Source organism: Peromyscus leucopus, chromosome 1 (assembly GCF_004664715.2).
Source record: "Peromyscus leucopus breed LL Stock chromosome 1, UCI_PerLeu_2.1, whole genome shotgun sequence".
NCBI classification, from domain to species: domain Eukaryota; kingdom Metazoa; phylum Chordata; class Mammalia; order Rodentia; family Cricetidae; genus Peromyscus; species Peromyscus leucopus.
In genome coordinates, this window is record NC_051063.1 from 15,401,329 (window position 1) to 15,421,144 (window position 19,816).

A 19,816-nucleotide genomic window follows, 5' to 3' on the forward strand; every position below is an offset into this window, starting at 1 on the left:
CCCCAAGTTATGACACAAAGTTTATTTAAAAAATAGTTCATATTTCCTTAATGAATACATTCGAGAAAGGGGGCTGATGTTGACTAGGAGAAATGGGTTCTACAAAGTTACATAACCTCATTTGTAAAAATTCACTAAACTGCTTCATAATCTATATACTTCTCTATATGTACGTTACATTTCAATAGAAGTTTATTAAGTAAAAACATTGCATATGTAATTTTTCTACTTTCAAATTTGGTTACTAGACTGAGATTAGAATGGGGGATACACATTCTACTCATTGTTTTCAGTGTTTAGCACACAATAGTGGCTCACCACACAGGTAGATTGACATAGACCAGTAACCAATGATAATAAATCAATGGTTCCATTCTTTCATGCCACCTCACAGGACTGTTCCTACAATACATATTATATACAATGAGATATTTTTTTAATGCTGTACCCTCCATCAGTGGGCAATAGAGAGCATTTGTGTATATGAGTGAGGAAAAGAAAGAAGCCAAGATATGTGCACTAGTAACTAACAAGACATGCATCATATGCATGGTGAGGGCAATACATGTGACAGGTAAGGAGAGCTATTCCAAACACAATGAGCCAGAAAAAGCATAACTGAGTCAGTAGCAAATGAGCATGGTGAACATCTTAGTAAGATAAAGGACTGGAATACCATTTATGAAAGCTTAAGACCAGGTCAGGTTTGAGATGGGGGGCATTTTCACAAACTTAACAAGCTCTTACAGTACAGATGAGCCCACCAAGACCATGAGAGTTCAAGCAAATTGCTCACAACCATCACACAGCTAGTAAATATACCCAAATAAACCTAGAGAGCTGCTTAAGCCGCAGAAGCCTTCAATCCTATGCTTCTGCCACCAGACAATGTACTGTCTCCACTTTGGCAATAGGCATAAATATCTGCTTGTATTCTTGTTTTGGAATTACTAGGAAAAACAAAAATCTTTCTCATACTCTTAGACCTTTGGTCATTTACTTGAGTATTTCTGAGTCAGGAACTCTTCCTCAAAGATCATAAGGAAGTCCTGTTTTCAAAAGACTGCATGAAGTAATATTCTTAGCCGATTCTTTTAATTTAGTTTCATTTTCAGATTAAACTACCAGGAGTGTCCAACCTTTGACATGATGGCATTTACAAACTTTATGCTCTGGAACCACACAATTGAGTCACACATACAAAAATCAAACAAAAAAATAAATTATGTTTAAGTAAGTTTGCAATTTTCTGTTGGATCACACTCACAGATCTCCTTGGGCACATGTGACTTCATGGTCTGGACATACCTGAAATTGACCTAGAACTCATAGTCGCCAGTTATGGTTTGAGTCTGCACTGTCCCCATAGGCTAATGTTTTGTATGTTTGGTCTCAAGCTTGTGGCACTATTTTGAAGGTTGTCGAGATGTGACATAGGATCTAACTATGGTAAAGTAGTCATTAGGAGTGAGATCTTCAAAGTTAAATTCTTCTCTGGTGTCTTAGTGAAGGCTCCATTGCTGCAAAAAGAAAACATGACCACGTCAACTCTTATTAAGGAAAATGTTTAATTGGGGCTGGCTTACAGTTGAGAGGTTTAGTCCATCATAATCATGGCAGCATGCAGGCAGACATTATGGAGAGGTAGCTGAATGTTCCTCATCTTGATCCACAAGCAGCAGGAAGATACGGTCATACTAGGCCTGGCTTGAGCATTTCAGACCTCAAAGCTCACCCCCATTTCCTTCAACGAGGCCACACCTCCTAATAGTGCCACTCCTTATGACCAAGCATTCAAACACAGGAGTCTATGGAGGCCATTCCTATTCAAACCACCACACCTGGTTCTGGCTACTGTCTCTGTTCCTGGTCTACCCTTATGTGAGGAGCCTCCACCACCCACTCCACCTGTCATGAACCAATCTGTTCCAGTCATTATTTCCCTGCCACAGTGTAGTGAAACTGACCCAAAGTGAATCCTTCATCCCTTCAATGGTTTCTGTCAGGTAATCTTGTCACAACAATGCCAAAGGAACTAATACAGTACAGATTCTTCCATTCTACTCAATTTCTTACTCTCTAATCCCCAATCTTTCTCTCAGAGGATTATAATTTATCAGTTATTCCTTTTTTCCCTTTTCATTTTTGAATTATAATGGTCCTATCTTTGTCAAAGCACTTAGCACAGTCAAATGTATGGCATTTACTGAATACCATCTGTGTACATGTCCACAGCCTCAGTATTGCGGACAAAACAAAAATCATGGCCTGGAAGACAGCTCAGTCACAAAGGATTTTGGAACTGATCCTCAACAGCCATGTAAAATTCAGGTGAGGCAGCAGAGTGTGCCCGTAAGCCAGCACTGGGGATTCCTGAGGCTGAGCAACACATCTAACCAAAATGGTGAGCTTTAGGCTCAGTAAGAGACACTGTTTTCAAAAATAATGTATGGGGGTTGAAGACATGGCTCAGCAGTTAAGAGCACTGGCTGCTCTTCCAAAGAACCCTGGTTCAATTCCCAGCATCCACGTGGCACCTCACAACTGTCTGTAACTCCAAGATCTGACATCCTCACACAGACATACATGCAGGCAAAACACCAATGCATATAAAATAAAAATAAACAAAGAAAAATAATGTATGTAAAGAGTGACAGATTAGGATACTCAAAACATATGCCCCCACAACAAGCATACCCATGCACATGCAAACACACCGACCCTTGTTTTTGTGTCTCTTATATCCTAAGGTAGGCTATAAATAAAAACAGTATTAAGTCAGCAATTATGAAAATTAAGGACTTAAGTTTTGTTGTCTACTGAAACAGTACATTAGAACAATCCTGAGTTAAAGATAATTCTTATAGTTTTGGTTTTAGGAACTGCATAATAGTGGAGGCATTAATGAAACTAGAGAACACTGCTGGGTAAAAACACTAGAGGAGACAAAAGCAGTTCTTTCTTTGCTAGGGCATGCTTCACTCAAGAACAGAGGTCAAGCAGGTCATCAGACACTTAATCCTGAAGCTCCACAGAAAGGCTGAGCTGGAGGCTGAGGTCTGGGAGTTATATGTACCATAGATAGTACTTTAAGCCATGGGCCAAAGGCAGTGAAGAATGGTTTCTTGACTATTTACAAGGCGGTAACTACTGGGTGATAAACGCGAGGACTGGATATTGTTATTTTTTGTAAATAGGCTTCATATGATAGGACAGTCTTGGGTTCACAGCAAAACTGAGAGGTACAGAGCCCTCTCATTTACCCACTACCCCACAATGCACGCCCACTCCATTACCAACATCCTCAGAGGTGTACGTTTCTTTTTTTTTTTTTTTGGTTTTTCGAGACAGGGTTTCTCTGTGTAGCTTTGCGCCTTTTCCTGAAACTCACTTGGTAGCCCAGGCTGGCCTCGAACTCACAGAGATCCGCCTGGCTCTGCCTCCCGAGTGCTGGGATTAAAGGCGTGCGCCACCACCGCCCGGCTTTTTGTTTTTTGTTTTTTGTTTTTTGTTTTTGTTTTTGTCTTTTTGGAGGTGTACGTTTCTTTACTATTGATGAACCTATTCTGACATACACGGAGCACTCAGACTTGCTTTTTATTTATTACTACGTGTGTGTGACAGTGTGCTTATGTGGGCACACTCATTCCAAGGAATGCATGTGGAGGTAGAGAACCACTCTAGAGAGCTGGTTCTTTCCTTCCACCGTGGGTTCCAGGAATTGAATTCAGGTCATCAGATTTATGCAGCAAACACCCACTGAACCATTTCATTGGCACCCAAATGACTATTTTTAACCAACAATTGCACAAAGACCATTGACCTAGTCAACTCTAGTTTTTGCCCAATAGACTATACAGCCAAAGATGTGCCTAAACTTCAGATTCTTCTGCCTTTACCTCCCAAGTACTAGAATTGCTGGTATATGTCACGATACTGTTCATGCAGTGCTGGAGACCAAACCTAGGACTTTGTGCTGGGCAAGTACTCTACAAACTGTGCCATATCTCCAGCCTCTCTCAGGGATATCTTTAAAGAAACCATAATAAGCCAATAATAGAGAAACTATTATTGGTGAAACTATTAAGGGTGGATGAGTAATTAAGGAGTCTTGTGCCTTCAAGTTGCTAGACAAGCAAGAGAGGGTGAACTTACAAAATGAGGGCTGGCCTTAGGGAATGTCTTACTTAACTTTAACTGACTGTTACTTGGCATAACTTCAGTTGAGGAATTATTACCCAGCTCAGACTGGCCTGTGAAGATGTCTGTTAGGGGTTGACTTGATTGTTAATAGATGTAGGACAGCCCAGTCTACTATGAGTGGGCCCAGTCCCTGGGCAAGTAGTCCTGTGTTGTAGAAGAAAGCTAGCTAAGCATGAGTGTGTGAGCAAGCCAGAAAGCTCCATGGCTTTCTGCTTAAGGACATGCCCTGACTTGTCTCAATAGGTAAAAACACTAGAGAGGACAAAAGCAGTTCTTTCTTTGCTAGGGCATGCTTCACTCAAGGACAGAGGTCAAGCAGGTCATCAGACACTTAATCCTGAAGCTCCACAGAAAGGCTGAGCTGGAGGCTGAGGTCTGGGAGTTATATGTACCATAGATAGTACTTTAAACCTTGGGCCAAAGGCAGTGAAGAATGGCTTCTTGACTGTTTACAAGGTGGTAACTACTGGGTGATAAACCTGAAAACCAATAAATCCTTTTCTCCCTAAATAGCTTTTTGTTGTTGTTTTTCAAGCCAGGATTTCTCTGTGTAGTTCTGGCTGTCCTGAAACTTCCTCTATTGATCAGGTTGGCCTCAAACTCAAGTGATGCATCTGCCTCTGTGTCCTGAATGCTGGGATTAAAAGCATGCACTATTATTACCTGCCCCCTAAATTGCTTTTGGTCAGAGAGTTTTATTACAGCAACAGAAACCAAAGTAGAACAGGGAGAGACAGGCATTTTATCTTTGCAATAAGAAAGTACAATAGATAGGGACAGGCACAGGCACGGGTAGTTTGTTAGACGTAGTGATAGAAAAGTAGGAAGCTGGACCTGAGCAGGGTTTAAAGTCTGCCAAGGGTGTGCCACAGGAGAAAGAAGGGCATGGGGGCAGTTATAGCCTGACTCACAGATTGGTATGGACACGTGAGAATACAAAGTACAGTGAAAAGTGAAGGGTTAACAGATAAAAATAGCCAGCGAGATCAACAACAACAAAAATGTGTGTGAGGAAAAGGAAGCATGTAAATAAATGCTAGTCACTTTTTTTTCTTTTTTAGTTTCTGGGTAAGCCAGCTATGTTAGGGCATGCTTTTAATCCCAGCACTTGGGAGACAGGCAGGTGGATCTCTCTGAGTTTATGGCTAGTCTGGTCTACGTAATGAGTTCCAGGACACAGAAAGACCCTGCCTCATAAAACAAAACAAAACAACAACAAAACAAAACTTTGTGAGTAGAAGTGTTACCAGCCACGGTAAAGGTTAGAGTCTGACCCTGGGAGTAGACTTCTGAGGAGTGGAGTCTAAAGCTGAGGTCAGATGCTGGAAGGATTACCCAGGGGTACACAGTGATTAAGTGATACTAAGTATGACGAGAAGGACTGTGCCATGGAGTAAGCCAGGCACCAGTGAAGAGCTGCAAGGAGGTTGGTCACCTGGAAGGACACTAGTCCGACAGTATGTGGTTTTCTAAAGCTAGACTTTTCCTTCATGAGGAGGAACTGACTAAGGCAGCAAAAGGGAGAAAGGTGAAGATGGGGGACAAGAAAAATGTCTTCATTTGTGAGGGAAGGGCAGGAGGGGTAAGAAATTTAAGAAATGCTTATTCCAGCACCATCTCTACTGATTGATACTGAACTATACATTCCGGAAGGCGAAGAGGAAGGGCTACCGGAGGGCTCTGTAAGGTTGGAGGACCACATGCGCATAGGATGTGTACCAAAATCAACGGAAATGTCATGATTTCCCAGTGGTTAATGCAGAGCCAGCAAAAACAACAACCACACACAAGCCCAGGGCCTTCTGATTACAGCAGAGTTCAAAGTAAAGCACACAGAGAACTCATTCTGAGAAATCAACACCAAATCCTCCCCAGCACCTGCCTGGGGGCCCCATCAAATTCACCAGGCCTCATCTTTTCAAATCCCCACCATCTCTCTCCCTCACAGTGAAAGATTAAAGCTCCTGCATGTGAACTTCTGGGAAACAAAGCACATGGTTCAGACACCTCTGCTCTGAGGGTCATCTCGGGGTCACACTGCTTCTAGTGCAAACAAAACCACAAAAGAAAAGGTGGTCATGGTGGCACAAGTCTGTAATTCAGGTTACAAAGCAGGTTGAGGCAGAAAGAGCCAGAGTTCACAGCTTATATATCGCTAGACAGATACATCTGTGAGACTGTCTGAAAATTTAAAAAAACAGCTGAGGAGGTAAGAATCCCCAGTACTGAAGGGGAAGCCCCACATTCAAAAAAGAGCTTTCAAATGACTTGTCCTCTGAGTCTCATCATACAGCTCTAATTAATGGACAGCCACATGCTAATTATGGAACTTTGGGAACACCATTCACTCCCCTAAGCCCTAATTTCCCAGTATGTAAAATGGAATAATTATAGCATTTATCCCAGGGTCATTCTGAAGATTAGATAATGTGTACCAAGATGGCATAACATGTAACACACTGAAGTAGATAACTACCAGCCATTAATACAAGTATATTTCAAAATTACTCAGACAGTAGAGCTACAGACTTCTATTTTTCATCTGCAAGATGACAATCAGTTTCCAAAAGTGAGTGAGTTCCATAATAAATCAGTTCACTGGACACTTTATAAACCAAACAGTTCCAAGAAAGTTTTAATCACACAATTACCTTTTCAAGTTGTAAAACAGCCCAGTGCTTTTTGGGTTTTGTTTGTTTCACAGCATACTATTGTACACCTCTGGATGGCCTGGTACTCACTACATAGTCCAGCCTAGTCTAGAGTTCAAGCAATCCTCCTGCCTCACTGAAGCCAAAAGTGCTCATCTCAGTGCTAGACAAACTTAGACTTTGTCCCCACAACAAAATCAAGTACAGTGCATAATATTTCCAAAGCAACTTGACCATAAAATGGCACTGGAGATCTAAAAATATACACTTTGGGAAATGCTAACAAAAAGAATGCTGATTATAAATATGAAACAAAAAGCAGTTTCTAGAGAAGGGCATATGCTCTTCCCATTTCATTACATTAGTTACAGTTACTCACCCAGGTTTTTGTTTGTTTGTTTGTTTATACACACAGTAAATAACTGTGAAGAACTCAATGTTTATTAATAGGAAACTGGTTAAATAAGTTACTCTATATTTGTATTATACAATGTCTTATAATGATTAAAAACCATAAACTTGGCTGAGTGTGGTAGCCCAAGCCTGTGACCCCAGCAACTGGGAAGCTGAGGCAGAACTGTGTATATTACACAGTGAGTTCTAGCTAGTATACAGACTGTCCTGAAAGAACATTTTAAAAAAGGGGGGAGGGGATTGTATTTTATTACAAGCATGCTGTATCATACAGAGATTTACAAACATACATGTGACTGTTAACAATGACCACACCTGACCCCAGAAAAGTAATCTGTATACTCTATAAATTGTTACGATGATTTTTAAAAGCATGCCCTTCTTTTCTACCTCATTTTCTGAGGCTTGGAGCAGCTTCGAATCTACACAGATTATCATATAATTACACTCGGCTCATACTTGTATCTCTCTCTGTCTCTTTCCTTCTTTTTTGGTTTTTTGAGACAGGGTCTCTCTACATATCCCTGGCTGTCCTGGAACTCAGTATGTAGACCAGGCTGGCCTCAAACTCAGAGATCCCACTGCCTCTGCCACACACAAGTGCTGGGATTAAAGGCCTGTTACCACTACGCCCAGTGGCATTAACAACCCTTCACAACCACTTCCTACCATCATTTCAGAAAGACATGGTGTCTAGTTTGCACAGCTATGCTCATGAGTTCCATTCATTCATTGATCAACATTCATTCCATTCTCTTAATTAAAAGAGAGAAAAAAAAAAAACCTACACAGCCCTTTGTGCCCTGTAATGGACTCTGGAACTCTCCACTCATCCATTCCCTGTCTTCTCATACATCACAGCACCCTCTAGGAAAGCCAGCGTCCTTTAGGAAAGCCACCATGCTTGATTTGTATCTCTATTTCTTAAGAACAACTTTTTTGATGATCCACACAACCATCTTGACAGTAATGTTAAGAGCAGACATAGAACTAGCCCCACATTATAGTGTAAGAACGACAGAACTAATGTGAGGTCTCTCTTCTGCTAACCCAGTTGCATGAACTTCTAGGGAGAGGAAGAAACAATAGGCCAAAGAAACAATTCTTCCTGGGTCGAGCTCAGTGAACCAGTGAGTTCAATTTTAATTATCATCTCACAAAAACGTGGGCTATTTACAAGAGCAAGGACAACTGGTGTGTGGCTACCCCACAAAGAATATGTCTCTCAGCATCCATCGGCCAACCATGGAAGCTTACATACATTCAGGTAGAGGTGATGCCTCTTAAGTCCCTCCCCACTCCATGACAGACCATTAATGGGCCCAATCCCGTGCATGTGTCTCACAGGTAATCACCGGTGCCAAGGGTTCAGGAGGTTACTGGCCAGGTGGCTCCCAGAAAATGATGTTCCACATTACCAGTGTTATTTTCATTACACACCATCTCCTCTCCAGTAAAGGAAGCGAAGATATCCAGACAGAATCAACAATGCAACGAATCTCAATTTAATGAGATTTAAATCTCTTTTGCTCACTGCCTTTTTCAAACCTGTAAGTGGCCTGATGGCATGGCTGATCAGTGACCATAAAAAACAGCCTCAGAAAATGGGAGGTCACAAAGCCCCGTTCGTACCACTTTACTGTTAGATAATCCTCCTATTAAGCTGAAAGGTCTTTGGAAGACTTGAGCAAGCTCCTTTCCTGTTCTACAATATATTCAAATATGAGAGCAGGCACTTTATCTAGACACACATCCTAATAAAACGTCTAACATGGCTAGGCATGGCGGTACACACCTCAGGAGACTGAGGTAGGAGGATTGCTGCAAGTTCAAGTCCAGCCTGACTGTCTCAAAAGGTTAAAAACAAGTGGAGGCAGTGTGGGAGTAGGGGGAAGGTTCCCTAACACTCCATTTCCTCTGACCAGTCTTGAATTTAAAAACTGTTTAACCTGGGGTCCCAGTTTTCTTCCTCTCGGGAAAGAACTAATTAGTGTATCTCACAATTCTATTTAAATCAGGTCTAGTCTTCCTTTCAAAGCTCTCTACAGACTTTAAGATGCTACAGGGACAGTGGGAGGAAATTATACTCCACTACCCCCACTGCTGTTTGGGCCAAATTGTGGACTGATCCACTTTTTTTTACCAACTTCGATTCCCTAAGTTCTTCTAGAACACAGGGAAAGCGGGTGGCAGGTTTATGGACCCAGTGCCTGCTAACCTAACATGTGCTCTGAAGGCCTAACTTGAAATACCCTTCTTTACTCTTCTTCACTGAACTGCCTGCCTTTCCCCTTAGCAACTTCTACTGAAATCTGTCATTACAGATCGATCTGCTTAATTACTGTCCGTATCACTCAAAAAACTACAAGCTCCATAAAGATAGAATCAATGTTTCTGAGCACTGACCACCCTCCCCATGGGTATAGAGCCCTGCACATGAAAGGTGTTTGAAAGGGGAAAAGAGAGTGCAAGTTACTATAAATGGATTGCTTTCTTAACATTTTAAAATTAATCACCTGCCGACCACCTACTATGTCCCAGACTACTTACTCCTTTGTTAGCTTCAAAACAATACTACCAGATTTCTCATTTGAGGCTAACATCATAGAAATTATTAAATTACTTCAAGAAACAAACTGAGGAAATTACATCAACTCTTGTTTATGTAAAGATTAACTTTATCTCATGTAAAGCTGGCCTCCAGGATGACTAAAGCCGATTATCTGTTCTCCATACTGTTATGGGGAAGGGGATATCTATCCACAGAAAACCACTAGTCATGCATACCTCGTTACCTCGTCTGAATTTTCTTCCAGTTTACACAAATTCTGCTAAATTAGATAACTGTATAAACAGCAAGCAACCATTTTTACAGAAGCCAAACAGTTTGCTCTTACAACCTCAACAAAACTTGAAATAACATTTTCTTGGTGAGGACAGTGATACTAAGATCGTACTCCCTACAAACCTATGGGCTTGGAGTTTTCGAAAAACAATCGCTGCGCAGACATAGAGAAGAACTGCAAAGAGACACTCTTGGACACTCTTGTAATAATCTTCAGTTTCCTGCTGCAGGGGCGTGATCCAGATGGGAGCATCCAAGGGCTCCACTGCCCCATCGGTACCTTAGGTTGGATGAAGGCTGCCCTGTCCAATCTTGGCGCCACTAGTGAAATGTGCTGACCATAGGATGTATTCACGGAACCCAGCCAAGTCAAAGGAAGGGCGTGGGAAAAATATTTTAGACCGGGTTGCAATGCAGCCAAGACTAACTGGGCTGCAATCCACGCTCACCCTGGCCAACTTCTCTCATGTCCTCTCTCCCCTTCCAATCACTTTTTCCTGGAATCGCAGCCGTCAGTACAACAGGCAGGAGCCTACCTTGGTCTGAACACTCTTATCGAACTTGTCATTTTTGAAGGTGAACGTATTCTGGTGCTTCTGAGGCCTGGACCGAGCCACGTTGCCTTTCTGGGAACTCATCACAAACTCACAAGCACCTTAAGTCGGTGCAGCAGCCTTCAAGTTACAGGGAAGCGAAAAGAAACTCCCGCCCCAGGTTGAGACTCTCCACAGTGACCCGGAAGAAGTTCTTCAACTCTTTCCGTCCCATCCCCACCCCACCCCACCCCCACCCCCGGGTCGGCCCCACGTGACTCATCCCGGAGGTCACGCTCCGCGGCTCGGCGCGGCGCCTCTCCGACCACCCCTTTCGCGGAAAGCCACCCTCAAGACCTAGGGAGCAAGTCCGGCTTTCTTCGAATCTAGAATTCCCCCATTGGCCCGAACGCGGCTGTCCATCACACCGGAGGGGCGGGGACCCGCCGTTCCTATTGGCTCTTCTTTTCCGCAGTCCCCGCCTCCTGCCGAACGCTCCCAGCCTGTCCGCGGCTCGGTAGCGTAGCGACTCCGCTGCGCGGTTTGTGATTGGTGGAAGGTGGGCGAGGCCGGTACCCTGCCCGCCTGCAGCCCGGAGCCTGGGTCAGCCTCGGCGCCCTCCTTCTAGTCCGTGACCAGCTCCAGCCGGGCCGCGCGCGCCGCTCGCGTCCGCTCCCCCGCCCCCTTCGCCCCGCGTCCTTCCCGGCTCGCGGCCGCGCGCTCCGCCGCCTGGCGGGCTCAGAGGAGGCGCCGAGGGAGGCGGGCTGCGGAGAAGCCACCGGCGGCCCTTGCGCTGCGCGGACGGCGACCACGGCCGCGCGGGACCCCAGGCCGGAGAGCCCCGGCGGCGGCCGCCCTCGCGCCGGGGCCGTTAGTCAGCAGAACGCGAACGCGCGTGGCGGGCCCACCCCCCACGAAGCGCGCCCGGCCACCGCAGCGCTCGTTCGCGTCCTCGCCGGGCCGGGCCGGGCCGGGCCGGGCTTGGCCGGGCTTGGCCGGGCCGCGCGCGCAGAGTCGGCGGGCGGCGCCCCGCGGAGGACAGCGCGTCGGCGGCCGCGGCCGCCCAGCTGCAGGTGCGTGGGGCCCGGGTTTGCTGGGCCACCGGGGGGAGTCGCCGCTCTGCGCCGGGGATCAGGCCGGGAGGCTCCGGAGAGGGGCTGCGGAGCGGAGACCGGCGCGTCCCGGGCCTCCTCTCCCGCAGGGAGGACCGCAAGATGGGGTCGGGCGCAGCTCCCCTCCCTGGATCTGGGCCACTCGGGGGCCCTTAGGCTCGGCTCGGTGGGTGTCCGGGGCCAGGCAGCCTCGATTTCAAATGGAGTCTGTCGGGAGCTGGAGCGGGGTATCCCGCGACAGGCGGAGCGGGAGCTGCTTTCGATGGCTTGAACTTCTATCCTCCGTGGTTGGGAACTCGAGGAGGTTGGGTTTTGAATTGAAACTTGGAGAGGTCCTGTTTGAAATTGTGTTAAATACTGAACCTAAAAAGTTGTGTCAAATTAGACCGTAGTGTGTGGATGGAGGACGTACGGAGAGTTTAACCTCGGCTTCTTGTTTTAAAAAAACGAAAAACGTTCAGAGCCTTAGTCGAGGTGAGATTTCTGTCAAAAGCTTTAGAACATTGCGTTCCATCAACGGTGCTCTGATTTAAGGGAATATGAAGCCGATTCAGTAAGAATAACGGGGTGCGGAAAGGGTGACCTTTAAATTTTGCCTAGGAGTTTATGAAAGGTATTCTTTATGCAGTATGTAGTGCTTGATCCCTAAGATAATTCATTTACATTTTCAAGCCTTCAATGTGAATTTTGGACATCTTGGGCCAGTATTTGAAACTACCTACTGAGTCTTGAGTAGAACATCGGGTGCGGTTTGTGGTGACATTCATTTGCTTACATGAACGGGGATTTTCGATTAATGAACATTTATTTTGAGGAGAATTTGTGTCCATACATTTGGCGCATGAATTCAGCTGGGTAACATACCTCCTTGTAGCCAATGCAGTATTTTGAACATCATCACTATTGTCGGTGTCCATGCTTGTTACTGAATTTTCTTCTGGGAGAAGGGCATTACAAAAGGAAAACGGAGAAGGCAATCGTGTTGGAAGTTGAAAATGGACAAAATCTCTCTTGTGCCTTCATTACTATTTCAAATCTAGGAGGGAAGAAGTAGCACCCTCACCCATATTTTGACCTCTCTTTTCTCCTAGTCTAGTATTAATAAGGTTAATTGGCAAGGATAGGATTAGATTTTCAGCAAGCTAGGCAGCTTTAAATTTGTCTCTTGGTGTACAATACCCTGGTTGATATGTGGCTTGTTTCCCTAAGTACCATCACCCATTTTGTATGTGAATAAAAGGACAACTGAAAAAGCAGTCTCCTCCACCCCCACACATACAATCACCATAAAGTACTAGGACAAGATCATGTTTTTAGTGGCATAATAAGCCCAGTAGAATGAAGCATTTAGTGTCTTATTCGGTCACCAAATTGGTCTACAACTCCAGGCATGCTGTTCCAGTCTGAATCAGTTTCTACATTAGGAATATAAAACTAATGAAATGTGCCACCTGCTTAGGAGGAGCACTTGTTGCTCTTGCAGAGGACCTGTGTTCCCTTCCCAGGACCCACATGGTGGCTTATAACCATGGCTAACTCCCGTTCCAGGCAAGCTGTCACCCTCTTCTGATCTCCATGGACACCAGGCCTGGTGCATATACATGCATGCAGACAAAACATTCATACACATATAAAAAGAAATCTAAATTTCTTTTAATTTAAAAATGTTCCACCTCCTGAGTTTTTAAGAGAAGAATACTAATTGACAAACTTTTGTGTCTGTGTTTGTATTGGTGTTCTAACAAGTGTTAACAAGGAAATTTAGGGTTTATTAATTTCATCAATTTATTTACCAGTAGATTTCACTTCTACACTAACTTCAGTTTTCCTTGTAATTCTCAAAATAACATCTCCTTTTCCTACCCTGTTAGGGATCTCTCATATACATACATTGCCTTGTCTGTCCCAGACTTGTGAGCTAGAAAAATGACTTTCTGGCTTTTACAGATTAAGATCAGAGAAATGAGCCGGGCAGTGGCGGCGCACGCCTTTAGTCCCAGCACTTGGGAGGCAGAGGCAGGCGGATCTCTGTGAGTTCGAGGCCAGCCTGGTCTCCAAAGCGAGTTCCAGGAACGGTGCAAAACTGCACAGAGAAACCCTGTCTCGAAAAACCAAAAAAAAAAAAAAAGTTCAGAGAAATGAATTACTTAAATTGCCTAAAGTTAGACAATAAGAACTGAGACTTGAACCCAAATTTTTTGATTTGTCCTCAATCCTTGGTGTTGAAGCAGTCTTCCATACCATGTCTATACCCAGCAGTTTTTCTTTAGTCTCTGTAAGGTGACAATATAGCAGTATCAGTGTGGTGGCATAAAATGTAGTGAGGATCCATGTGCCTTTCATCTAGTTGAAACGCAACTGCAAATCAAAAGGACACTTTCCCTATATATTGTAAATTTTCCCAAGTCTTACTGCCTTTCTCCTACTCAGTCATTAACCTTAAATTGTCATGCCTTCTTGCTGTCATGTAAACAGCATCCAGTCCCTGAGCATTATATCTATACTTAAATATATATATATATATATATATATATATATATATATATATATATAATTTTGATGATCTTAAGTTATTTAAGCATGATGCTTATTATCTTTCTGTAACTTATTTTCTCAGTTTGGCCAACATTCATCCATATTTTTCCATATTTGTTTTGTTTTCACTGCTATCTCATGCAAATAGTTCTATAGCCAACTATGTGTACAATAGCAGTCTCAAAATTATATTGCTTAGTGATGATGTCCTTGGTGTCTTTCTGTGTATATACTCTGGCATTTGCACAAGAAAATAGCTTAGCAACAGGTTTCTGAAAAGGTCTCACTGTCTTTGTTTTTTAAGACAGGAAGACCCTAAATAGGCCTTAAACGTGAAATCCTCAACCGCAGCCTCACCAATGCTGGGATTAGAGGCGAACATCACCACTACCAGTATGTCTTTCCATATGTGTATTTAAGTGTGTACTCAATACATCTCTACCTGTTGGTTCTTGGCCCTATATCCTCTTTTTATTTAAAAAAAAAAAAAATTCTTGAACAGTTTTTTTTTAAACCGCTCTTAGTAAAATACCAAAATAATTAAAAATGCATATTTCACAGATCAATACTAGAACAGCTACGCTCAGGTTTTGCTCATATCGACAGTATCAAAACTACCCAGGAGTATGTTAGGTTCTGATGCGGAAGGTTAATGGGGTTGCAGCATCCACATTAGAGTCTAGAAAAGATGCTGGATTCGGGTACTCCGCACCAGAGGGGAGCATCACTGTCGGCCCAGTTGCTGCCACTGCATTCTGATTGGTCTGCTGAATTGCCTTCAGACACGAAAAGCAGCACTGTTGATTTTCTCTGCCTAAGGGTTTCAATTGCTGTGGAGAGACACCATGACCATGGCAACTCTTATAAAGGAAAACATTTAATTGGGGGTGTAGCCAGATGTTTTCCTGTATTGAGCAGCTGCTCCATTCCAAATAAACGCACAGGGGCTTATGTTAATTACAAACTGGTCTGTGGCTCAGGATTATGGCTAACTGGCTCTTTTATCTTTAATTAGCCATTTCTATTAATCTATGTATGGCCAGGTCTTTGTGGCTTTACACATGTTCCATTACATCTTGCTTCCCCAGCGACAGGCAGCATCTTCCCCAACTCCACCTTTCTTCTCCCTGTACCTTTGCTTGGATTTCCCACCTGGCTATAACCTGTCTTGCCATAGGCCAAGACAGCTTCTTTATTAACCAATGGTAGCAACACACATTCACAGCATACAGAAAGACCATTCCCCAGCATGAGGGAGCTTATAGTTCAGAGGTTCAGTCCATTTTCATCATGGTGGGACATGATGGCACGCAGGCATACATGGTGCTGGAGAAAGAGCTGAGATATTTACATCTTGATCCGTAGGCAACAGGAAGTGAACTGAGATACTGGGCATGGCTTAAGCATATATGAGATCCCAGAGCCCGCCTCCACAGTGACACACTTCCTCTGACAAGGCCATACCTACTACAACAAAGCCACACCTCCCAATAGTGCCATTGCTGTGAGTTTATGGGGGCCGGTTACATTCGAACTATTATACTCCCCTTAAAGTTTGAGCAAAACAGAATACAGTTCCCTTTTCACACAAGATAAATTATTTGTTATCATCTGTGTTAATATAACTAGGGAGTGAGTACATTTTTTGAAATATATGAACTTGGAGTTGGTCTTGTTTTTCCTCCCTCTTCTCCCGGTGAATGTCCAGTAGAGCAATTAAAACTCACGGGACTTGGAGCACCCTTATCTTTTTGGTTTGTTTTGATTTGGTTTGATTGGAGAGGTGTAGAGTCAGGGACTCATTGTGTATCCTCTGCTGGCCTTGAACTACTGATCTCAACAAGTCTAGCACCACAGCATTATCTTCCTACAGGGAAAGAAAGTACCTTCTACCTAGCTTTTGGGTTAGTGGTGCCTCATTCATTGTACCTGAAGGCCATCAGTAAGAAAGATTACCCTCATCCATAAATCTAGTCATAGATTACTAGACCACAGAGTATGAGCTTCTCTTTATTAGATAACTGCCAGTTTTTTGTCTGGAGTGGCTGTGCCAGTAATAGATGCAATAGGTTTTTCTACCTTATTAATACTTTAGACTTACTGGATTCTGCCATTCTAAGGAAGATGGAATGGTACTTTAATTCCAGTTTCATTCACATCTTCCAATTATTTGTATTATTATTAGTAATAGTTTGACTTATTTTTGGACATATGTATTCTTTTTCTGTGGTTTTTTTCCCTCAATTTTACTCTATTTTCTGCATAACATATTGGGGTTTTAAAGATACCTTCTTCCACTCTTTAGGGTGGCTTCCACTTTGAATATCCATTTTACTAATAGTTTTTAATTCAATGATTTCATTTATTCAATGTTTTGAAATAGTCCTACTATGAAGCCTGGGCTGGCCTCAGATTAATAGCAGTCTTCAATTTAGCCTACTAAGTGCTGGGATTGTTACCACATGTCGTTTAGAATTTTTTATTTTAGTGTCAGACTTTTGTGTTTTCACACTTAGATCTTGTGATGATTAGTGTTGTCATCTTAACAGAATCTAAACTCATTTGGGAGATGGGCCTCTGGGCATGCCTGTGAGGGATCGCCTTGGTTGTATTAATTGATCCTGGAGCACCCATCCTACTTGCAAGTGAGACCACTCCCTAGGCAGGGTCTTGAGCTGTTGAACACAGCAGGGAACTAGACACCAGTGTGTTTACCTCCCTGCTTTCTGATTGTGAACGAATGCAGTGTAACCAGTTGCTTTAAGCTCTTGCCATCTTGACTTCCCACCATAATGGATGTACTGTCCCTTGAACTGTGGCACAGAATTAACTTTCTCCCTTTTAGCTTCTTTTGTCAATAGTACTTTATCACCAAAAAGTAAGATCTGAAATTCATGTGAACTTTTTCTGTAATAAAAGACTTACAAATTAAATGTATTCATTGAAAGAAACTACCTTTTTATTGAAACCGCCTTTTTAAATGTTTGTTGACATTATAGTGGTGATCATTGTATTTTGTTAGTATCCCAATATCGAAAATTAAAATTTGGCAACTCTTGGGCTGGATTTAAGACATGAGTTTTGTTCCAAGCACCCACATTGTGTGGCTAACAACTACCTGAAACTCCAGCTTCAGGGGATCTGACATCCTTTTCTGGCTTCCATGGGTACTGTGTGGGTACAAGCACATTCATGCACATGTACACAATGAATAATAAAATTTGGTAACTATTATCATTGCACTATTTCTTTAAGAGAGGGAATGTTTCTTGGAATCTGCAACCATTCCTTTAGAGTACAGATTGAACATCCCTAATGTGAAAATTTGCACTCTGTGAAATGCACAACTTTCTTGACTACTGGCATAAATGGTCAAAAGTTTCAGATTTTTGAAGCATTTTAGGATGTCTGACTTTCAGGTTAGGAATGCTCAGCTAGTAAAATCTAAGAAAAAATATTTCAAAATAGATTACTCATTTCACATGGTATGCTCAAGCTGTACTCCGATTCTTATGTTCTATCTTATGCTCCATCTAGCACACATTCAGCTTCTAGATGCATAGAACATGGCAGGCACTTTTGTCACTGGTCAGTATCTGAATCCTTCTGATTTCACAGTCAGCTTTACTTTTTTTCATTTTGGTTAGTTTTTTTTTTTTTTTAATAATACCCATAATTCTGGTCTCTGCTTCTTTAGAATAAAATGTCAGAGTAAATTAAAATATTTAAGTATAAGTTGGCTCAGATATAGGGCCTGTTTTGTTTCCTTGGGAACTATAAATAAAACATTTAAACAATTTCTTCTGGACAGCTAAAGAGGAAAAGTGGGAATGTGTCCACTGCATATGCACTGTTCACCATTGTAGGGTTGATTTTGGTGGTGAAGGGAGGCTCATGAGCAAAATAAATAAAGGTACCTAACTTGTTCCCAGAACTTAGCATCTAGCAGAGGATCACTGTTAATATGTATAACAAATAAAATATCTCATAATGTTAGAAAGTGATAGATATTTCAGAATAAGTTGAAGAGGGTCCAGGAGAGCAAAGGATACAATTTGACCTGCTAAGTAGGGTGGTCATGATAGGTTTCATTGAACAGGGGAGAATGAGCCAAGACATGCCAGCAGTGAAGGAATCAGCCGTTCCGATAGTAGCAGAATCCAGTAAGAGTGGACAGAACAGTCTTGATAATAGGCCTGTGTGCCTGGCTCTCCCACTTGGAAATTGTGTGAGCTTAGAAAAGTTAATTAACTTAAAAACTTACAGTCTTGGTGTCCTCGTGTATAAAAGTATGACAATATAAGAAAAGTATTATTAAGATTAAGAGATAAGTAAAAGGACCCACCCCTCACTTTATTCTCATGTGGAACTCTGTACTTTGTTTTCATAGTATATGTCACAGCTTATAATTATCTGCATCGTGGTTAGATAAAGTTTATCTCACCCCTTCTGAGATATTGATGGGAGGAACCAGTCAGTGCAGTACTGTTTCATCAACTTACAATCACAGACAACCTTGAAACCTGTATGCATTTGGAAGTTACCCTTTACAGATTAGTTGAGCGTTTTGTGTTTATACAGTCTCTGAATTAGAGCTTTAGACTGTATTGCAGGCATTAGCTTATTAATCACCACACATCTCAGTGTGATGAAAGTGGTAGGTATGTTTCATACTGCACTTTAAAACTACTGAGGATGCTGAATCACATAGTGCCATAAAATCAAAGCAAATTTGGACCACATTGGGTCATTTTTTTAGGTCCCCCCCTCCCTTTCTACAATATTGCTAAAATTCACTTAAAAGCAGAAACACATAAGCCATAAATCATTAGGTTTAGCTTTTGGAAAATCACTAGGAAACGTGAAATTAATATTCTGGTTATGACTTTGTTTTTAATTTTTCCCTCATAGAGATCCTCAAAATATTTGAGAAGTGTTAGAAATAATCATAGAGTAGCAAGACTTTATCCTTAAAAATATGGTGTCTCTGGGGCTAATGAATTCTTTTTAGTATGGCTCTGTTGGGGAATTTCAGATTTATTTTGAAGGTATATAGTTACATGAAATGATAGGAATTAGAAAATACAGGCAGGGTTGGGAATATAATAGCTCGTTGAAAGTAGTCTTGAATAGTCATGACTGGGCCCTAGGTATAATCCCTAGCACTAGGGGGAAATGAGTATGGTGTATACTTACTGAAGATCAGGATAAAGAAAGAATTGAAACAGCCTCATTGATTTGTAGTGGGTAATCCCTATAAGACAAAAGTATAGGCCTCCAGGAACAAAAATGGAAGGCTGTTTATCAGTCGGTTGTAATAAACTTGCTTAGCTTCTGAATTTAGGGTGTTCTTAAATATGCTTTGAAAACTGAGATAATTTGACACAGTTTGTGTAATAACCTCCAAAGAATTCTGTCCCCAGATTGTGACCTAGATTTTGTTTCTGATTAGTATCTTACACAGTGTACAGATAAAGGTAACCTCTCCCTCTCCTTTCACTCCTCTCTCTCTCCTCCTCTCCT

At 42.5% G+C, this 19,816-nt stretch overlaps 2 protein-coding genes across 2 annotated transcripts in view; one reads left to right on the forward strand and one right to left on the reverse strand.

Moving 5' to 3' along the window:
• Positions 1-10,867, reverse strand: part of C1H9orf85 (chromosome 1 C9orf85 homolog) — a 56,230-nt gene extending 45,363 nt beyond the window's left edge. Inside the window, exon 1 of the mRNA XM_028893880.2 lies at positions 10,650-10,867. Coding sequence (XP_028749713.1) covers positions 10,650-10,751 — 102 coding nt within the window. The 5' untranslated portion in view covers positions 10,752-10,867. The remainder of the gene's footprint in view (positions 1-10,649) is intronic.
• Positions 10,868-11,636: 769 nt separating this feature from the next.
• Positions 11,637-19,816, forward strand: part of Abhd17b (abhydrolase domain containing 17B, depalmitoylase) — a 34,190-nt gene continuing 26,010 nt past the window's right edge. Inside the window, exon 1 of the mRNA XM_028893893.2 lies at positions 11,637-11,719. The gene's annotated coding sequence lies outside the window, so the exon portion shown is untranslated. The remainder of the gene's footprint in view (positions 11,720-19,816) is intronic.